Source organism: Haliotis asinina, chromosome 2, assembly GCF_037392515.1.
Source record: "Haliotis asinina isolate JCU_RB_2024 chromosome 2, JCU_Hal_asi_v2, whole genome shotgun sequence".
In the NCBI taxonomy this organism is placed as follows: domain Eukaryota; kingdom Metazoa; phylum Mollusca; class Gastropoda; order Lepetellida; family Haliotidae; genus Haliotis; species Haliotis asinina.
The window spans coordinates 3,198,883-3,220,495 of record NC_090281.1 but is presented as its reverse complement, the minus strand read 5'-3'; the positions used below and the strand labels follow the sequence as shown (position 1 = coordinate 3,220,495).

General features: G+C 41.9%; 1 protein-coding gene across 1 annotated transcript; it reads right to left on the bottom strand.

The window, feature by feature from the left end:
* Nucleotides 1–1,454: 1,454 nt before the first annotated feature.
* LOC137273138 (uncharacterized) lies at nucleotides 1,455–21,378 on the bottom strand. Its single transcript, XM_067805609.1, has 9 exons — nucleotides 21,173–21,378; nucleotides 13,501–13,660; nucleotides 12,912–13,165; nucleotides 12,320–12,470; nucleotides 11,854–12,053; nucleotides 9,474–9,658; nucleotides 8,756–9,147; nucleotides 8,176–8,477; nucleotides 1,455–5,157 (listed from the first exon to the last, which is right to left on the bottom strand). The coding sequence occupies exons 1-9, from the start codon at nucleotides 21,225–21,227 to the stop codon at nucleotides 4,535–4,537; spliced, it is 2,322 nt and encodes a 773-aa protein (XP_067661710.1). The 5' UTR covers nucleotides 21,228–21,378; the 3' UTR covers nucleotides 1,455–4,534.
* Between the last annotated feature and the right edge of the window lie 235 nt (nucleotides 21,379–21,613).

Here is a 21,613-nt window from a genome sequence, read left to right as displayed (position 1 = left end):
CACAAGCAGGTGTGGTTACCCCAGTAACAGTGTCTCCACAACCAGGTGTGTTTACAACAGTAACAGTGTTTCCACAACCAGGTGTGTTTACAACAGTAACGGTGTTTCCACAAGCAGGTGTGTTTACCCCAGTAACAGTGTTTCCACAACCAGGTGTGTTTACAACATTAACAGCATCTCCACAACCAGGTGTGTTTACCCCAGTAACAGTATCTCCACAACCAGGTGTGGTTACCCCAGTAACAATGTCTCCACAACCAGGTGTGTTTACCCCAGTAACGGTGTCTCCACAACCAGGTGTGTTTACCCCAGTAACAGTGTTTCCACAAGCAGGTGTGTTTACCACAGTAACGACGTCTCCACAACCAGGTGTGTTTACAACAGTAACAGTGTTTCCACAACCAGGTGTGTTTACAACAGTAACGGTGTTTCCACAAGCAGGTGTGTTTACCCCAGTAACATTGTTTCCACAAGCAGGTGTGTTTACCCCAGTAACAGTGTCTCCACAACCAGGTGTGTTTACAACAGTAACACCATCTCCACAACCAGGTGTGTTTACCCCAGAAACAGTATCTCCACAACCAGGTGTGGTTACCCAGGTAACAATGTCTCCACAACCAGGTGTGTTTACCCCAGTAACGGTGTCTCCACAACCAGGTGTGTTTACCCCAGTAACAGTGTTTCCACAAGCAGGTGTGGTTACCCCAGTAACAGTGTTTCCACAACGAGGTGTGTTTACCCCAGTAACGGTGTCTCCACAACCAGGTGTGTTTACCCCAGTAACAGTGTCTCCACAACCAGGTGTGTTTACAACAGTAACAGTATCTCCACAACCAGGTGGTTACCCCAGTCACATTGTTTCCACAAGCAGGTGTGTTTACCCAAGTAACAGTATCTCCACAACCAGGTGTGTTTACCCCAGTAACGGTGTCTCCACAACCAGGTGTGTTTACCCCAGTAACAGTGTTTCTACAACCAGGTGTTTACCCCAGTAACAGTGTCTCCACAACCAGGTGTGGTTACAACAGTAACAGTATCTCCACAACCAGGTGTGGCTACACCAGTAACAATGTCTCCACAACCAGGTGTGTTTACCCCAGTAACGGTGTCTCCACAAGCAGGTGTGTTTACCCTAGTGACAGTGTTTCCACAACCAGGTGTGTTTACCAGGTAACAATGTCTCCACAAGCAGGTGTGTTTACAACAGTAACAGTGTCTCCACAACTGGATGTGTTTACCCCAGTAACAATGTCTCCACAACCAGGTGTGTTTACCCCAGTAACAGTATCTCCACAACCAGGTGTGTTTACCCCAGTAACAGTGTCTCCACAGCTAGAACCTGATCCGCTGCTGATCTGTACGTGTCAGGGTGATAGTAATGGCTCCTTCTGTGCATACACTATACACCGCATGTTGGTTCGGGAGACTGTTACACATACAGAAAATCATTAACATATATGTAAACGGTTTATTCAACATTTGTAAGTGTACATTTTAACAACATTATACTGACAAATGAGTTTATTTACAGATATTTATAATTTATCACTTATCACTCTATTGTTTAAACTCTGAAAATCAGTATGCTATATAATGACCCTTAAAACCTGAGATGTAGGTTAGTTATATTACTGACACTCACCAGGGAGCGACCAACTGATGGGAGTAGAGTGGCCGACACTTTTTGTCATTGCATTATGACATTTTTTCAAGGAAGGGCCAAACAATTTGTTTTTCTAAAACATATACAAATCGTTATTTACCTGCATTTTCTGAGGCAAAACTCTGTGAATGAATAATGCAAGCACCAAACGTTACCTTCAATGGTCAGTTCCCGGATGACCTCATACTTATACAACAGTTATACAACACTTTCAGAGTTATTGGTTACTATGAAGTAGCCTTGTACTGTTAGTTAACGACTTCTTACCAAAATCAAACTATATATTTACCGTGCTACAAAATCAAGATAAAAACGCAATAGAAAAATCACTTGCCCCCAAAGGCCACATATCAAGAAAAAAACGTATCACAGTATGCTTATATATACAAAGCGCAATGTTGGCATGGCAATAAGTCGTATTTCCTATGACAAACGCCAATATCAGTGTACAAAATCTCATCCTTGCTACATCCTAATAACCATGTGTACTGACATGTTAAAACACCCGTTAGACGGTTAACGACTCTTTTTAACCGTTGTTAAATATCAACAGCAGGAACGGTTAATGACCACTTGATTAACACCTTACATCATGGTGATAAACACACACAAGATAGCCATTTTGTTTGAAGATGACCATGGACGAAAAAGGTTCAAGAGGCGTTGTAAATTCAACGGGTCGTTAATTTAAGGTTTCGGAAACAAACAACTAGGTTAGACAAAACGACCGAAACATTGATTTGTTGAGGCTTGTAATAGGAAATAGAACTATAATGCCACAATCAGGGACTTCTTATTACAATACTGGGTTTACGGAGTTATATTCCAAAACAATAACAGAAGTAAAAATCTGAACGTGAAATTTTAACAAAGTTCTAAACAGTTGCTTCAGGTAGTTAACTGAATTTCCGTGAAGAAAACCACTTAAAATATGATTTCTGTAAACCGAGTACTTAAACATATTCCTGACATGCTAATCGAATTGTACTAATCAGTCACAGCAACGAGGACGGCTTAAGGACGTCACTGACGACACCCGACTACTTCACTATGTTTAAACAGACCTCAGGACAACCTCCTGGTACACACATGAAGTAATTCATCGCAGTTATATCAACTTTCACTTAAAAATCAATCCTTTGAAAAAACAATTCCGGCATTTTGCCTATATTAAGTATGACTAATAATGATATTGGTTAAGTAGACAACAGCAGCACATAGCAAAAGAAACGCAACTCTGTATTTGTCAATTTATAAAATAGAAGCACGACTGCTTGACTGCTTACTTTTATGCGATTTCATTTTTTGAAGCTCGCGTTTATTTTGCTGCTCATTATAGTATTGCTCGTGTAATAACAGATACAGATGTAAATTATGTTGAAAACTATGGAATAAATATAAATCAATCTTGTCAAGTATGTTGACACTGGCCGCCGTCAGTTGACAATTTGGACGGAATGAACTTTTTCACAGACAGTATGTCTATAGCAGTAAACCCCGTCAGTCCGGAAACATATAATTCATTGTAATTTTATTAGAAAACCTTTTCACGTAAGTGAACAAGACAAAACCACTGCCTCGATCATTAGGAGACATGACTTCGTTGGGTTCACCAGACAGTTCGGATAAACGGGGTTTGTTACAGGACAGGACAGCATCAGGTCTGTGACAGTGCCCCTCCAGTTCATAAGGCTTGGGGTGGGTATGGAAATGAGGCAAATCTGTGGGATGAGTAAAGATGTTATATGTATATACACAAAAGGTACAAAATAAACATAATGGTCAGGGGAATAAAGACACTTAACGTGAATCCAGCAGATTTTTCAGAAATCACTGGGGTAGCCTCATTGTTTGCGAGCCAGGTTGCAGTGGGCGTGTTTGTCTCTGGTTCACACAAAACTATCGGCTTTATTTCACGTGTCAGGTTTCTTAAATCCATAAAGGAAGTGTATTGATAATCCCTCTGTGCAACATATCATACGTGAATACACGGGTCATAAATTAAAGTACCGTAAAACCCCAAAGTGAGGTCCAGTCTGCGCAGAGGTAATATATTATCCGCGTGGGTGTGACTGGGTTTGGTTTAAGGCCACTGAGCACGTCAGTCATCACACGGCGTGTCAGCTTGATATTGTTCATAAGTGTTTCTCCAAAATGCATCCATGTGTGAAACTGTTCGTGTACATGTCATTAAACGTGACACCCAAACTCACCAAAAGGCACACATGTCACAAAGGGCACGTACTTCACATGCGATGTGAGAGAGAAAAACACATGTGGTCATTTGAGTTGTTGGGACTAAAACTGTCATTGTGAAAACAGCCTCGATAGTATTGGGAGAATATTAGTTTCTTGAGCCCAGTTGTTAGACATTTATTTAGTATTTAGAAATTTAGTATTTAGCACAAAGTTTCTAGGACCCTTTCAGTTCGTTTAGTTTGGTGCATTTCTGTTCAGACTTTTTGTAAAATAAAGACTTCCACTGTGCACTCCTCCGCTGCAGATATGGTATGGAGGTCATTCAAGAATTCCCTCCCAACGAACATAGGTGTTTGACACTCATAAGGAACGCTGCACAGTAGTATATTAAATAAATTTTGTTTAAATCCGGCTCATTTCTGAAGAAGATCGGTAACATCGGTAAAACAGGAACAGTGTATTTGTACGACCGCTTCAACATATCGCAGGTCGTATTAAACACTGGCGAAGATCGTTTACTAGCGGGGTTTTATGAAGGCAACACAGTTTGAGCACATTAAGCACTGTCTCTGGCATGTATTGGTTAACTTCTAAAAAATCATATAAGAAAATACATGAGCAAAATCTGTGGTCATGGAAACATGTGGTGGGTATCTTAGTGATGCATCGATTTCATGAAAACACCCTGAGAGCTATAGATGCAGATATACAAACGAATATTGAAACTAAACTGACGACATTTCTTAGGCTGCCTGATATGAAGGATGGAACATAGCCCTGTAGGGCGTCAGCTTGTTGTGCTGTGTGAGGGTTTTCAGAGTTCACTCCCCTTTCCACGAGAAAGCCGACACCGTTCGAAGCATCTGCCATGGAAGGTATCGTTGCCTTACTTGTTGGAGCTTCCGTCTTAGACTTGCCGCCATCTTCACTCCGTGTTGTTGCGTCATCAACGCGTGACGTTGTATCGTAGTCTTTTGTTGTAACATATTCCTTTGCTGTAGTCTCGGTATTACGTCTAGTCGTCTCAGCAACTGACTTTGTAGTAGCGTCAGCTGTTGTTGTAGCTTTTGTTGTAGTTGTGGCGTCTTCCCGGATTTGTGTTGGCTTTGATGCTTGATCGGGAACGTCACCACTACCGGCAAAGTAGTGAGTTTTTATCGTCGTTGTTTCGTGATGGAAGACCTTGGCCGACGTCCCAACGCGGCCTTGAACGTGCGGGGTAGGGGTCGACGTAGGCGATGGTGATGGAGGAGATGTTGACGCAGGGAATGTGAATGTTCTGGACACTGTCTGAGCTGAAACACCAGTTGTACATTCAGTGAATTGTGTTTTACCCCGCGTGACATCAGAAATACAGTTATATTGAAGCCTGTCAGCAACAGCGTGCCCCACCGCCCCTGTCAACATTAGAACTATGTATGTCCAAGGAACAGGCAAAAATCAATATTGTCGTTTTAGTGTTCAAATCATATATTTCCTGAATAAAAGTCGTACTCGTAAACACATATAAGATGATCCATGACCTGACAAATGACCCCATTTTGCATACATGGGAACGCCCCACAGAACGATCCACTTGAAACAAGAGGGAGACAGGTTGTCTGATAAATATCGAGAAGTTCATTTTCCCCGTGCGTTTCACGCATGAATTGTTATAGCACACTCAATTTAGGAACAGGTACAGTCCCAACGAATTGAATCAACACAATATACTGAGCAAATATGTTTAGGACGACCGATCCATTTCACGAAGTAAATGACATTTTCCTGGGGTGTTTTTAACAAAATTATTGAATATCTAAAATGCTTGTCAATGCCTCAGTTATCTATTTGTCTTCGTCTTAACTAAGGTGAGCGTGGAATATCAGTATCTTATGCCTGAAATTGCAGTCTTATCATTCGAAGGAATATGCGGTGTTGTTTTAATGTGTAAAGTTGACTTTTCGTCTGCTAAATATTAAATAGATAATAACTACATATAGTTAATTGTGTTTCATTTAACTTTTTAATATGTTACAAGTTATCTGTTATTGAATGGTGCTGGCTAAATCAGAGTAGCAAGGGGGAAATATTTTTTATCCCATAATTTTGTTCCTATTTCTCTGTACGGGCTGATTTTCGTCCATAATTCCGCTGGTGATCGACCGGGAATACATGTCTTGGAAATTTATATAACCGGTTCCAGAGAAATGGTTAGTATTCAAGCAATACTTCCAAATTTCTGTCATATTTGTATTATTGTCACCAAAATTGTGTACAGAAAACTGAAAATACCTTTTGACATTGATAAGTCAGTGAGAACTATCTTTGTACACAAACTTGTCGGTTTCTGGATTACTCAGTACCAGACTCAGTAGATTTATCAGTGACTAAAAAAATATAAAATACAGACAACTCACCAAACATTATTCTTTTTTATGACAAAGTATGGGAACACTAAAAACCTGATATAGTATGTGTCAATTATTATACAAGACACAACAATGCTGGAAAATTAGGCGGACTTACAGATTTATGCTTTAATTATCACTCTCTGAATCAGTCTCGGTGTCTGAATCACTTGCAAGTCCTAAGTCAATCACTAGTCTGTCAGTTTCCCTTTCTACCGCGATTTCGCGTTGCCAGTAACCATCTTCAATTGTTTTAACATGTTTACAACATTCCGACCATTCTTTTGCACCGATTGCAGACATCCTTTCAATTATGGCAACTCTTAAGGAACTTTCTGTGAACTGCAAGTTTTGTGAAGCGACATAATTTTTTACATCTGCCCAACTCAATCGGGTTTAGTTCTCAGTGGTATGGAGGGGAGACGTAGTACATCATGACCATGTTGCTTCAACATCGTGTCTACTCTGTAGACAGGGCCCGATTTGTTGGATTTTGCAAGAAATAATAGTTCCACTTTAAGCATTTTCTCATCAAATGAGATGTTGTGCCTCTGTAGCCACGCTTTTATGTCATCTTTTCTGTTGGCGGTTGGCGGACATTTGTCCACCTGCTTGCTATGATATGGTGCATTATCCATAACGATGACAGAGTGCAGTGGAAGGTTTGGGATCGACTTTTCCTGGAGCCATTTGGAAAAATTATCAAAGTTCATCTCCTCATCATAGTCTGCTGATCTGAGTTAGGAATCAAAAATAAGCAAAGCATTTGGAACAAAACCGTTTTCACCCCCTGCATGAACCACAATAAGCCGAGGTCCGGTGCCAGACGGAGGCTGAACCCCATTTATTATGACTTCACCCTCAAGTTGCCAACACTTTGGGACAATGTGGTGTACATGCAACCATGTTTCATCGATAAAGATAAGTGTTCGATTTTCTTCTCTGTATTTCTTTATTGCACGCAAGTATTGCAAACGCTTGGAAACAATGTCTTTACGTTCCATTTAAGGTTTACGGTTTGACTGCGTTTTTCGCCACCTAAACCCCATGTCTTTGAGATTTTTTCGAAAACTTTCCTTAGAACCCTTGTAGTTCAACTGCACTTTGTCATATCATACATCGTATCCAGAGTGGGTAGTTGTTTTTTTTACGCCATATAAACTTTGTACAAATTGACGGACTGCACACCGGTCGAAATCATCAAGTTTGTAACTCCAAGTTTTGGGTTTGCGCAACTTTGTGGGACTGATAAATGTAGGTCCACTCGCACTCCTACCACCTTCTGCCTTAATGAGCTTTAAAGTTGCCGTTGAGACTCCAGTAGCAAGGCTACTTTGTAAAAGAGAATCTGCTTTGGTTGCACAATTTTTGTCCATATACATGATAACATTGTATGCTATCTCCCTTGCCTGAGAATGAACTATTTGCCCATGTTTTCCAACTTGGACATTTTTTTCTACAACTGAAATCTGTTTAACAGTATTGTGACAGGTGTAAAACAGTAGCGAGACAGGTGTTACACAGTAGCGAGACAGGTGTTAATCAGTAGCGGTGTTGATTTCATGTCACGGTTAGCATGTATTGCACGTGCATAATCGTCAAGCTACCTGTAGCAGCCAAGTGTACTCGCCCAATTCGTTGTACCGCCTCTCTTGTCACAAATGCGTTTAGTGCGCAGGATCATCTAATATGTGTCTAGCAGTAATTGTGTATAAGTTGTAAAGTCTGTATAAAATACATAATTAATATACATGTACTAAACTGATAAAAGCAATTATAATGAATTAATTACAAATGTTTGTGGCAGAAAAAAAACTAACATGACGGGCGAAAAAGGCAGGAAATGGCGTTCAAGAGGATCTAATGTTTTGTTGCTTACAATTTGATATATCCTGGTAACGTGTCTGACTGCTAAATACTCACGTTCTCCAATCCTCTCTAGCACTGTCATCGAGTTTTCTAACTTGTACACGATCAGTGGGCCACTTTGAACGTATATTTTCTCTCTGGGCATTGCATCACGCCTACGGCGCCCAGTCGCTGTGGCCCCCTTGGCGTTGTTGCAACTGCGGTCGCACTCCGCCGACATGTCATCAAGCACGCACACAAACGCACCACAGTGCAGGAACACCTCCTCGTACCCAACAAACGCGAACGGTTGGTACCGGTAGCCAAAACGCGTCTGATTCAGGTTGAAGAAAGCCAATGTTGGTTCCTCTCGACAGCTGAAATTAAAACAGTTTTTAAATATTTATGTGTTTGTTTAACACATTAGTCCAGCTGTATGATAGCGGCCAACTGAATCAGCACCACACATCTGAGCGATATCGATAAACAAACAAGCAAACAAACATATAAATAAATAAAGGAAAAACGCCACTATTGTTGACTTTGAATAGTAGATTATTTTTTACAACAATTCCAGTTCACTCAGACACGAACATCAATTTTTTTTAAACCAAGTGTTTCTATGGTCGATCTTCAATTGATGATCGGAGCGTACCTATTTCTGAACAGCGGGTATCTAATGGGGTTGTTAATATCATTATTAGGGGTGGCCACACAGTCGGGTACAATCAGCTTGAGCCGGTCGTGCACATTCTCGAGCTGCAGGCCGACATTGATCCACTCGCCCAGAGGCAGTCGCAAGGGAACCTGTAGATCGGGGTTGGAAAAGCTGTTGTTCCTGTAGAACGACATGGTCACAACAAATTGTCCAGTTGATTTCTGAGTAACCACCTGCGTCTGAGGGTCAAGAGGTCGCGTGACCGCAGCTTCACGTGGCATCTGGCACGTAACTTTGACAAGGAAGGTATTAACCCTGCTGATTTGACCTTCAAGAACGGTGTAGTCGTACTTGATGACATTGTCGTAGAAAATGTGAGAGGCGTTGTACTGTAACAGATAACGTTAAGCAAATCAGTGGAGTAATAACAGAACATTGATGGAACTAAATACACACACACACACGTATGTGTGTGTGTGTGTGTGTGTGTTTGTGTGTGTGTGTGTGTGTGTGTGTGTGTGTGTGTGTGTGTGTGTGTGTTTGTGTGTGTGTGTGTGGAATTTCTGTGACCTATATTACGTACTCTCACCGTGACATCGGTCTCACTGCCCATTACGTATGTTCCGTACTCTCATCCTGACGTCGGTCTCACTGCCTGTGACGTCCTGTACTCACCGTGACGTCGGTCTCACTGCCTGTGACGTCCTGTACTCACCGTGACGTTGGTCCCACAGCCAGAGAACGGGATTCTGATGACGACGGTGTTGTTGTCATGTGACCTTATAGGGACACAGGTGCTGTTAAGGATGGTGAGATGTTTCTCCTCCAGATTTGGGTCCTGGATCCGACTGAAGGCAGCAATCAGGTATCCCTCCCGACAGTCCAGCACCGGAACTGGATCTGAATACAAAGGGATACAACTCTTACAGCACTACCTACAGCAGCTCTGTGAGCTTTATGTGTCTTCTCCTCACTCAAATTAGCTCGTAAAAGACTGTTTTGACTGCTGGTTCAAACGTTTCATAACATCTGTAATTACGTTTTCCCATATTATTCCTCACTTAGATCACTGATAAAAAACTGATATACAGAATCGACATTGTATTCAGTGGAAACAGTGAGTTTTAACGCAAGTTTGGTCAATGTCAGCAATGCCAGATGGTGGCTGTCTTGGGTGTTTGAGGTTTGGTGAAGGTCACGAACGTTTACTTATCACAAAAATCGTTTCCTTGTTCAGTGACACACTCTGCCATAGCATAAGTAAACAATCAACCCTGGATCAGGTAAGGTCGTGATTTATGTGCTGAGTGAAGGGAATGAGACGTTAAGTAAAACCTCACAACCCTCAGCCACACACATTCAGCCTTCCATTGTCTGTCCTGAAATAACCCATTTATTTATCCCAGAGAGAACAATATGTCAAATAGTGTCAGCGTAAAAGACCCACTTTATCCATGGCATTGCGTTAACAGGGAAACAGGGAACATGTGTTTAAGAACAACACCCGTGGGCAAACTGGGACACGTGTATTGCCACCGTATTTCCTCTTTGTTGGTGACACAGCATACAGTCTGATACCATTACAACAGTCTGATACCATTACAACAGTCTGACACCATAACAGCAGACTGATGCCATTACAATCTACAGCCTGAAACCATCGCAACCAACAGTTTGATACCACTACAGCCTAGTGTCTGATACCATTACAACCTGCAGTCTGATACTATTACAACCAACACTCTGATACCATTACAACCTGCACTAAAACCAACAGTGTGATGCCATTACAACCTGCAGTATGATACTATTACAACCTGCAGTCTGATACCATTGCAACGTACAGTCTGATACCAATACAACCAACAGTCTGATACTATTACAACCTGCAGTCTGATGCCATTGCAAAATACTGATACCATTACAACAGTCTGATACCATCACAACAGACTGATATCATTCGAACACACTGATGCGATTACAACCTACAGTCTGATACCATTACAGCCTATTTTCTGATGCCGTTACAACCAACAGACTAATACCATCACAAACAACAGTCTGATACTATTGTTACGAGTGTGTATTTTCTGTATATTTTGTTATTAATTAAGTGATAATTATTATTGGGTCACAACGTTTAGTGTCTGGAATAATAATTATGATGGGTCACATTTCGTTTTAACAGACGGTCAACACTTTTAGGATTCTGGTTTTCCGGAATTTATCTGCCCTTAGTTTTCTATATGTTTACTTCCGCGAGACTTATTCAAGGGCATTCTACAGTGTTGTTGATGGTTGTGTGTGCCCGAACTTTCGGGAAATGACTGAGTATATATATATAAAAAGGCTGGTTGCCGTGTTGCGGGACACACACTCATTCATATTTACTGGAGTTACATTATCTGCATCCGTCAACGCCTTATCTACATCATCCGCTGTCAGACCGATCGCTGTGTTTACATTCTGCATAGTTGATTCTCTCTCGCACTAAGACTTTGGTGAGTTTACTATATTATATTTTGTGATCCACTGCCTTAGATTTTGTTTCACTTGTATTGAATTTGTAATCAGCATTGTGAAATTGGCTTGTGACCTTGTATACCTTGCTCTCGTTGCATAATAATACATAATTTGAACGTTTATGACTTGTCTTTGTTCTGTTTTGCTGGTTCACAAGGGGATTTCTTACCTCGTTTGTCAGGGTAAATTCTTAACCGTAACACTATCACAACCTACGACCTGATACCATTGCAACCAACAGTCTGATGCCATTACAACCTGCAGTCTGATACCAACAGACTAATGCCATGAGAACAGACTGATACTATTACAACAAACACTCCGACTTCACCGTCCACTCGAATATATATTCAGTAACTATATACTGTCGACATGAGAGACATGGGATTCACATTTAGTATTTTTGCTGGTATTAGAACCCGTGTCGTTGGCGAGACAAACCAACACCTACACCATTAGGCTGTCCATCGTTAAACACACTACAACCACCACGTACTCAATCCACAACAATACCAGTCGCTCATTCGCAAACGTTCGAGGACGCAAACTCCGTTAATAGGTACACCACTCACCAGCGGGAGGGGTGAAGCGGAGATTCACGCACGTGACCGAAGCGATTTCCGTAGGTGCACAATTGTGATTCCCCCAACCATTGTTTGGGCAGTCTTGAATCTGAGCCTCGTTTCCAGCACATCGGACATCATCCAGTACTATGTCAGAACGAGGCGGTCCAATGGCTTCCGGTGGTGCTCCGGCACGGGCGTATGTGGTGCTGGAATTTAAAACATACGCGAGTGAATGATGGAGTGTATATTGGGATCCCCTGCTCGTTTACCATGAATCATCAGTGACTTCTGTCAGTGAGTGAGTGGGTCGGGTTAAAAACTTTATACGTCACTTAATGATGGTGCTTACATTAATTATAAAGATTGTGATGTAAAATCATCAAATCACCATATTTTACATCTGACCATCATGAATAGGCGTGGTCGATATTGTCCCTTTGATATCAAATAATTAGTCGGTTTTTCTACTCACTTGAAGCATAGGGTCCCACAGACAATTTTGGCTGCGTTCTCGTCGAAGAAATCGTCACAGACGGAGCCCCAGTATGTACCGTTAAACACCTCAACCATACCGCGTCCCGGCAAGTTGTCGGCGGCTACGAGTCTTACCCGCCGGGTTACAGCTGAAACCAGCAGCAGTAGGGTTATATACGCAAACATACCTAGGACATGGAAGTTTAGAGAATCCTCCACTTATTACCTTTAGAGGATATTTTTGTCGAAAGGTAGGATCTCGTCATTGTGTCTGAATGACGTCAGCACCTTTTCATAAAACAAATATTACATGGTACAATCGGATCAGGAGATTTGCAATTTATAGATTTAGATTTAATTTTTTTGCGTTACGTTCTTTGAGATGGTAGATTTCAAAATGATTCACGAAAAATGCAAACATATTGTTCTTATTGGCCACTGAAAACTTCATTATTATTTCCATTTTACATTTAGAGCATTCTTGTCAAAGGTTTGCAATGCTAAATGTCAAAATGTGTTTCAATTCGTGAGAGTCAATGCTTCAATGTATGGAAATAATCTTATATTAACTCGTATGTGTACCAGCTCACCACTTCCAGGAACGCAGTTGTCAGGCACTGGGCCTACTGTCGGTTGGTCTGTCGTTGGTGGTGTTGAAGTGGGGACGGCGGGTCCACTGGGGTCACAGATGACACTGGCGTCCTCACTGTGTTGGCAGTTACTGATGGTAGTCATCCTGCACTGGTCTATCCGTTCCTCGTCGCCGTCACATCTGACGTCGTCAAGATGGATGGGACCGGTGCCTTGTCCATACCTGGCCAGCGGGAACGCCTGACCACCGTTCCTGTTTTAACCAAATCTATAGTTTACACCAAATATATATATATCAATGTGGCGAGAGGAATACCAATTACAGTTCGCCAGTGCTGTGAATCCATGATTTGACATAAATGTTGTCATGAGCTAAAAACGAAACATTTTGTAAAAAGGTATACCATGTCTTTATGTGCTCGTAGAAAGACAATCACTCGCTCTCTTTCAGCGATCAGCGAGTGCCGAAAAACCAGCAAATATACTGGACGTTTTTGAATAGCAGACATAAACATGAACGCTTACTTTCATGAGATTACATTTTTTAGAAACTTGCGTTTCTTTTGCTGTTGAGTATAGTTTCGGTACCTGTAATTCAGCATCCTGCAGACTACAGCCGCATCCAGGTCATCCCACTGATCGTCACAGACGGTCCCCCACACCCCATTGATCAGGACCTCCACCCTGCCGGAGTTGGCATTTGGCCCCCCAACCAGTCTGATGTTCTGTACGGTAATCACTTGCTGTCCTGAAGTCAAACACATCACGCGAGACTGTAGATATGTGGGGTGTATATGTATTTGTGCTCTGGTACAGTACATCAGCTCGGTGGCTTCTGCCTCTTTAAACCACTAGGGATAATTATGCCTATTGTTTTTATTAGCATAACCTGAACAACTGACCAAGGGCAATTATTTAAAATACCAAAAAATAAATAAAACTTTACTTATTTTAATAATCTTCATCATGCCAAATACATTACACGCGTATTAAATAATTATCCCCGCGTGGTGTAGGCCGTCTAATCGCAGAGTTTATCGAAATAACTACTTTCTAACTACGATTAACCTATAGGGGCCTACTTGTATCGGTGGTACGCCTGGGTAAGCGAGTGCTGAAATATACGAAAGCAAAAACGAAAGCAAAAATTCTGGCTTTTTGTCAAGTTTATAAACAGGAGATATAGACATAATGAGATTTATGAGATTTCATTTTTACAAAAATTGCATTACGTATGCTGTTCAGTGTGTAATGAGACTACAAGAATATTTGAACTTACAAACATTTGCTTTTTATTGGTCAGTGGAGTGTTGATATTTGTACACAACGGATAAACATATACTCCACTCCTTCTAATTCCTCATCGCGAAACGGTTTCGCGTAATGTAGACTAACATGGACATAGAGGCACGAAACACGACGTGTCGGAGTATATTTCGATATTTCACCCCGCGAACGAGTTCCAATACACTCTGAAACGACGTGACAATCATACATTCTTGCTATATATGTGTACAGTTTCTACATGGTAGAACTCAACTCAACGTAGACAGACCCACAGTGCCTGACATAACGTCGCCTGGATCTAACTGTGCACAAAAGCAACCAGAACAAGCTTCGCAAATAAGTTACCTAAAGGCAATATGAACTCGTTGTGCATATAAGCGTAGGTACAAAACGGAGTAAATATAATCAATAACTGCCTGTCTTGTCCTCGACAATTCAGAGTATTTTATCCCCATTCCACGATAAATCTCTTGGACCTTTGTGTCGGAAGTGACATCATTACAGTTATCTCTGACCCTAACTCAACAAGTGACTCATTTCATTCAGGGAGTGTTCCTTGCCACCATTGAGAGAACTGTTTCATCTACACTCCCAAGGAAGCTGTCAGGAAACGGATAGGTCCAGAATAATGCCCACAACAGAATGGAAAAATACATCCTGTAATCGAGGATGCTGGAATTATAAATATGAAATCATGTTCCTGTTTTTCAAAACATTTTCACAAAACACAGCAACATACTGACCATGTCACAAGACAAATCAGGCACCATCTAAGTTAAGGTTCCAGTCAAGGCCATGCGACCAAACAGTGACCAGACTATCGCATTTACCTTTGGGTGTTTCTTTTGACATGGGAGATTCCGGTTAGGTATGGCTTGCAGTAACCCATGTTTGTACGAGGCGACTAACGACATCGGGTGGTCAGACTGTCTGACTTAGTTGACACATGACATTGTAACCCAAGTGTGTAGACTGATGACCATGTTTTGATCACCGGACTGTTTGGTCCAGACAGTTTATTTTCAGAAAGCGGCCATTGCTGAGTGCGGTGTTACACAATAAACCAAACATTTGACATGAAACAAATAGATCATATCAGCGCGTCGTTTTAAAGCCGAATGATCTTGTCATCCAGGCGTACGTGCAGTGGCATCCACCTACCTACCTCCCCCCCCCCCTTCCCCATACAGACACACCCAAGACTCAGCAACTAACTGCTAACTGGGGGGATAACGGCATCTTGTCTCTGAAACCAAACACTCTCTAACACCCTTCACTGAATACCCAGCCGCCAGGAAACAGGTCGCAGTCGAGATGCCAACTCGGTATTTCCCTGTGTCTATTTATAGCAATTGCAGCGCCAGGCAACGTACATGTCTGTCATCTGATCTGATGCCAATTGTGCAGCATAAGTGTTTTGGAAAGAGCAGTAATCTGTACCGCTAACAGTTTCAACGCGATCGTGTAGTGTGTGGGGAATACTTCTAGCTGTTCACTCCAAATGGTTAAAATAGGAGTGTTCTCCTCAGAACAACAGACCACCATTTACATTTTCTAAACGTATGCTCCTGATCTACTATTACTGTCTGCGAACTGTCTGCGATGCAGGATCTCACCTTGAAGGATGTACTCAAGCATGCCCTAAGGGTGTTACATCGTGGAAAGCATAAAGTGGTTGATGCTGGCACTGATGTGGCAGAACCTGCACACAATCATGCCAACATATTCAGTCCGGGAGTAAAGTCATGACCTGTCTATTCCTGATCACCTGGTTCAACACGGACATACCCGCCGTATCTATGCACGGCTGTTTAAACTTGGAGATAGGACAGGGAGCAAAAAGTTCAAATCGCCTATCTCGGTGAGAGTTCGTGGTTAGAAGCTACGTCGAGACACGGCGTGAGCCGGTTACCAGGATGTGGGGAACATATGTCATGGACGATTACCCTTCTGATCTGATGCCAGTAGGTTGAAAGACAAAACGGTGTTTTCGGAGGTAAACGTGTATTGAAACCAACGCTCAACAGATTCAGGGACACCCCTCCCAAAACAAGACGTCTCTTGGCCATCTCGTCTCCACCTTCAGGCACAGACAAACTAGCGCAAATGGGTGGCACAGCATAGAGAAAATGACCAATCTTCTTACCTGCGAGCGAAGCGAGCAAAGCTTGGCAACGTACTTTCCTCGCTTCGGTTCAAAAAATATTTTTCATGTCAAAATAATATATCGCCACCATAATAGGTATACACGAATTTCTTCACTGGGATGTGCGCTCACATTTCCAACCCCATGTTGAACAATTACTCACGTGAAATATTTTTATTCAGCATTTTCAGCGCAACTCCTGGTATATCAGACCGATCTTTGCCTCCATTCCCCTATCCAGTTTCCGGTTCAGTGGGATGAAGGAACAGGGGGTTATAATTCTATATGAAATACTTACAGTTACCTCCCCTGTTCCATTCGCCTATTGTGCCAGAAGTGTTTTTATGTAGAATAAATGTTACGAAAATTCTACCAGTAGTGACGACAGATAAGACAAGTAAACTCCAACAGGTTCATGATAAAATTAGGCAATGTGGCATTTCTTTCTAATTTCTGCTTATTCTTGTTCCGTCTCTCCGTCCAACCGGAAGCTGACGGGGCTAATGGAGGGGAAGAACGATCTGAATACCATGAGTGGCGCTTAAAATGTTGAATAAAACATATTTCACGTGAGTAATTAATAAACATGGGGTAAGAAATGTGAGGGCACAGTCATGTGAGGAAATGGTGGAGATATTTTATTTTGACATGAAAAATATTTCGATCGATCAGAAGCGATGAAAGTACGTTGCCAACCTTTGCTCGCTCCGCTCGCATATAGGAAGACTTGTCACATTCTCAATGCTGCGCAAACCCATTTGCGCTACAGTCTGCCTATGATTAAAGAATGTATAATGTGCTAATTCAGCGAGAACACCCCGGGTAACAGATCATCCTGCATTGACTGTCACATGTTAGCCAGAGCGTTTTGGGTTCTATGTTGCATTCATTTCAGCATGTTGTGGCGCGTGTCACAAACTTTTACCGATTTCGTGAAAGAAGCAAAATTAATCAGGGCGAATTTCTATGTTCGAATTTACATTTACAGGATCACGATACGCCTAAAGATAGTGATCAGTGAAGATCCGAGCTTGACAGATCTTCAGCAACCCATGCTTGCTACAAAAGGCCACTATGCTTGTCGTAAGAGGCGACTAACAGGGTCGGGTAGACATTCTCGGTTGATCACGTCATTGGTTCCCGGTCGAACAGATCGGTGTTCGTGCTATTGATCACTGGATTATCTGATTATTTACATATAGCTGGTATATTGCTGTCTCTCATAACAGTAAATGTGTTTAACTGCAATCTGCTTTGTGACAGAGTTGCCAAGACGTGCGCGTCGTGCATGAAGACGTGTTTATAAACAGCGTCTGTCAGCTGGAAACATAATTTGTTTCTACAAAGTCACTGGCAATGTGCATATGGTTTACATGTGTCTGAGGCTTGTATATGTTACGTAATTACTAAAGATGATGAATCTCATGCCGAGTTGTGGTGTGCACATTTCAATTGATAAAGTGTTGCCATAACAACGGTCATGTCAAGCACAAAAAGCGAGTTTGTTATATCAAGAATGAAAGTGTGTATAGACAGGATCTCCACAATGTCAGCAACCATACTGGGTGAACCTGCATAGCTTGTAGCGTTTCCGATTCAGGGAAGGTGGACTGGTTCGTGGTAGTGTCATAGCAACGGTTCTGGACAACTTTAGACTCGTTGGACAATTAATTCCTAGGGTTAATCAGAGACCATATATTGTATGGTCTCTGGGTTAATTAACATGTCGCCTAGGCGTACAATCACATAATTACCATTATTTAGTACACGCGTGTCCCAGTTGATAATCTCCTTTGAACGAGCTGTGTAATTATGTTTCATCAATTACTGTTGTTGATATGTTTGACTCCGGTGAAGTGCCTGGCAGTATAGCGACAGGTCCAGACATGCTTGATGTAGAAGTCTCGCCATCACATAGGTTATTGGTGACACCAGCACCACAACCACCATACGCTGGGCTGACATACACTGTGTTTTTGTACAAAGCTTAATCTGTGGTAGCTAAGCCACTGACTAGATGTTGTCATCGCGAAGCGTACACAGATCAAATATTCATATTCAGTGCAACTTGTGTCCATAATGTTGTCACCATCAGGGCGGGAGTTGAAACGCGCATTACTGAGTTGTTACCTCTAGAGTGGCTGAGTGAGCTAAGTTTTACGCCGCACTCAAAACATTAATATGTCTCACAGTACCTGAACCACAACACTATCCTTTCTGCAACACAGTAGCCCTTAATTAAGCAGCTTCAGATTTCCCCTGGTTCTGAATCACTCTACACGTTAAGGTCTGGGTTAGAATAAAAGTCTTCAACAACCCATGCTTGTCGTAAGATCGGGTGGGATCGGGTGGTCAGGCTCGCTGACTTAGTTGACACGTCATCGTTCCCAATTGCGTAGATCGATGCTCATGATTTTGACCACTGGTTTGGTCCATATTCGATAATCTATTTAGCGCCACCATGTAGGTGGAGTATTGCTGATGATGGCTATAAAACTAAACGCACTCACTCTGGATCATCCATCTCACTTTGGCCGTTTGTCAGTTTCTAGAAATTACATTTTTCACAAATTTCATTTTCAGAGACTAGCGATTAAATCCGTGGTCCAAACCCCCGGTCAGTTTCCTATAGACTCCCCAAACAGTGACTGTCCGGATTGCTAGGCTCACGGAATAAGGGCTTGACAAGTTCCACCGCATAACTCTTACATCAACATGGGCGCTCCTAAATGCAACATCGCCTCCACCTATTAATGTCTTCATAGACAACACCAGCTACAACAATTTGTTATCGACGAGGCATCGCCTGTACAACCACATCCCTGCTAGCTGTATTTAGATACGTGTTAGTTGTGTTAGATGCATATAGGCTAATGACGTATTATGGTACAGTTTAGTTGGAAGGGCATCAAGGTCTGTGAAACGAATCATCTAGTTGTCGGGGAAAATATGCAGCGGAAAACAAGCGTGGATTCCTATCGCGGCTAAATCACTCCCTCCAGAAACAAGCATAACTGCACCGAACCTAAAACGCCTACCCAGCAAAAGCGTGAATCATTTCTTGAGTATTCGCCGTATCGAGTTTATTTTCAGGATGCCATAACAAGTTAATAACGTTATCACCCTAGATGTTCAGTATGATAAATCCATGTGCATGGATCGTGGCTTCGTGATTCACTGATTCCTTCCAAAAAGAAGTTGATCACATCAACGTATACATTTAAATATCCTAGTTAACAATTTAAAACAACATTTCAACAACATTATTTAAATAAATAGGAAGAAAGAGGATGGTTTTTCCCGGCTTACAGCCGTATCACAGTGGAGGAGTATTCAGTGAGTCACGGTGGGCCAGTTGTTTATTTTATCACATTCAGCAAATAGGTTTTAAAAAGAGTTTATATGCAGTCAGTTTCATTTCTGACTAAATAAACAAAATTCCGCTCAAAAATGTTATTATATATCCTTACATAAATGAAAAATATATGTAAAGAAGGTTATTTTACACGTGATTAATGAAAACGAGAACGGAACACAGTTTCCGTGAATAAAACTGACACTGAAAACGGTTTCTTTATACAAGGACCCGTTGGCGATATCAGCGAGGACGACCGACAGCAGCACTGTGGTTTGGTTGTGAATGACTCACACACGCCCCCATCGGTCACGCCCCTGCATGTCAAGTACCACGCCCCTCGTCAGCTCACAGTTATTTCTGATTTGACTAATGTGAATCAGGTTACAAATATAAACACGCCAATACCAATATCGTGACATTAATTGGTAAATACAACACTTTTGCGCGTCGTTAACAAGAACCAGACAGGAAGGGTTTCAAATATAGTAGTGAGTTCATGTTGTTTACCTGCTATACTACCAACATGGTAGATCCACAATGGTGTCGAATAGGTAGCGCGTACTACAAGTCGTAATAATGACAACTAAAGTAACACGTAAGTATAAACCACGTGCCTCCACCATCATCGCAGTTCCACTTACACTTTGTACTGTATGTAGCGAGTGTAACAAGTCGTAAGAATGTACATATGTCAAGCAACACTTAAACCACGTGCTTCCATCACCATCACCGTGCAACTCCTAAATAATGAGAAGTAACACAAGTACAACCGTATTAGCCGCCGTTCTGTTCAGCTGTGGTGAGTGCACCACACTAAATGTTCCTGTGGTGGTGTACGGAAGATAAACATGCTGCGACAGTGTAACCGGTACCGGTCTATGGGGTGTACATATATAGCAACTTAATTACCACACAGCATGTCTTCTGTCAGAAGAATATCAGCAAATATAATGATAACAATACATGTAGAATTATAATGGAAGATGTAAAACAGTAATCACGGGCTCTATGTTCAGCTCAGTATCAGTGACAACTACATTTTCCCAAATTACCAAGAATCGTTATACACACATGGTGATGGTTTTCCAACATTTACAGAACTTCTAAACTTACAAACTATAAGGGAACTTATTCTAACTATATATCGAACATACGTGTATACTTTCAGCGATATTTCACAGCTCCCATAATCTCCATGTGGGGAACTCAACCCGCACTTTCGACAAAATGAGTAAATTAACGTTTTAACCACAAAAGTACCGTATGATTTCTAGGGCCTCATCTTGTTTAGACATCGGTTTTCGTTTAACACAAACTAACTTCACCCCACACTGATACCCTACGTCGCCCCTCTACCCTCCCTGGACAGGTGTACCACAGTTGATATATATCTCCATAGCGGTGAACAGGCATTCCGAGATAATCACCCAAACCAACATATCTCTGTATACAAATTATCTGTCTCTCACCTGTAACAGTGTTAAGCCATGTCGCCACCAAAAACAACACCCACAGTCCTTCCATGGTGAGAAAGTCCGACAGTCAAACACCCGAATACTCCTAGTCCATCAGATCGTTGTATGTGTAGTAGCTGTAATAGTATCCAGGAAATCAGTTTGTAGCCCGCTCCAGTAGGAACGAATAGCACTCGTCCACTCGAACAGCGTCGCTGTCTACCAGACATGCGCAGATCCCCCACAAAGCGGAAGCAAACTTCTCCTATCCCCCTTTCCCATCACTATTTTCTTTCTAAATACGAGAGTCGAGAGCTACACATGTACAGGGGCGCGCCCCAATCAATCGTCCCGCGTTTAAGGTCGTTGCTATGCTAAAGAAAAAGGATGGCAACCACCTGGTCCCTGAACAACAGCTAACTGTATCCGTTACCTAGCAACTGTCGTAAACAACTG

Excerpts from the sequence above, each read along its gene's own strand:
- LOC137273138 (XM_067805609.1), bottom strand. The coding sequence starts at position 21,227 with ATGGAAGGACTGTGGGTGTTGTTTTTGGTGGCGACATGGCTTAACACT. Across the intron at positions 13,166-13,500 it reads TGCAGGATGCTGAATTACAG|GAACGGTGGTCAGGCGTTCC; the intron begins GTACCGAAACTA and ends TGGTTAAAACAG. Across the intron at positions 12,471-12,911 it reads CAACTGCGTTCCTGGAAGTG|CTGTAACCCGGCGGGTAAGA; the intron begins GTGAGCTGGTAC and ends TGCTGGTTTCAG.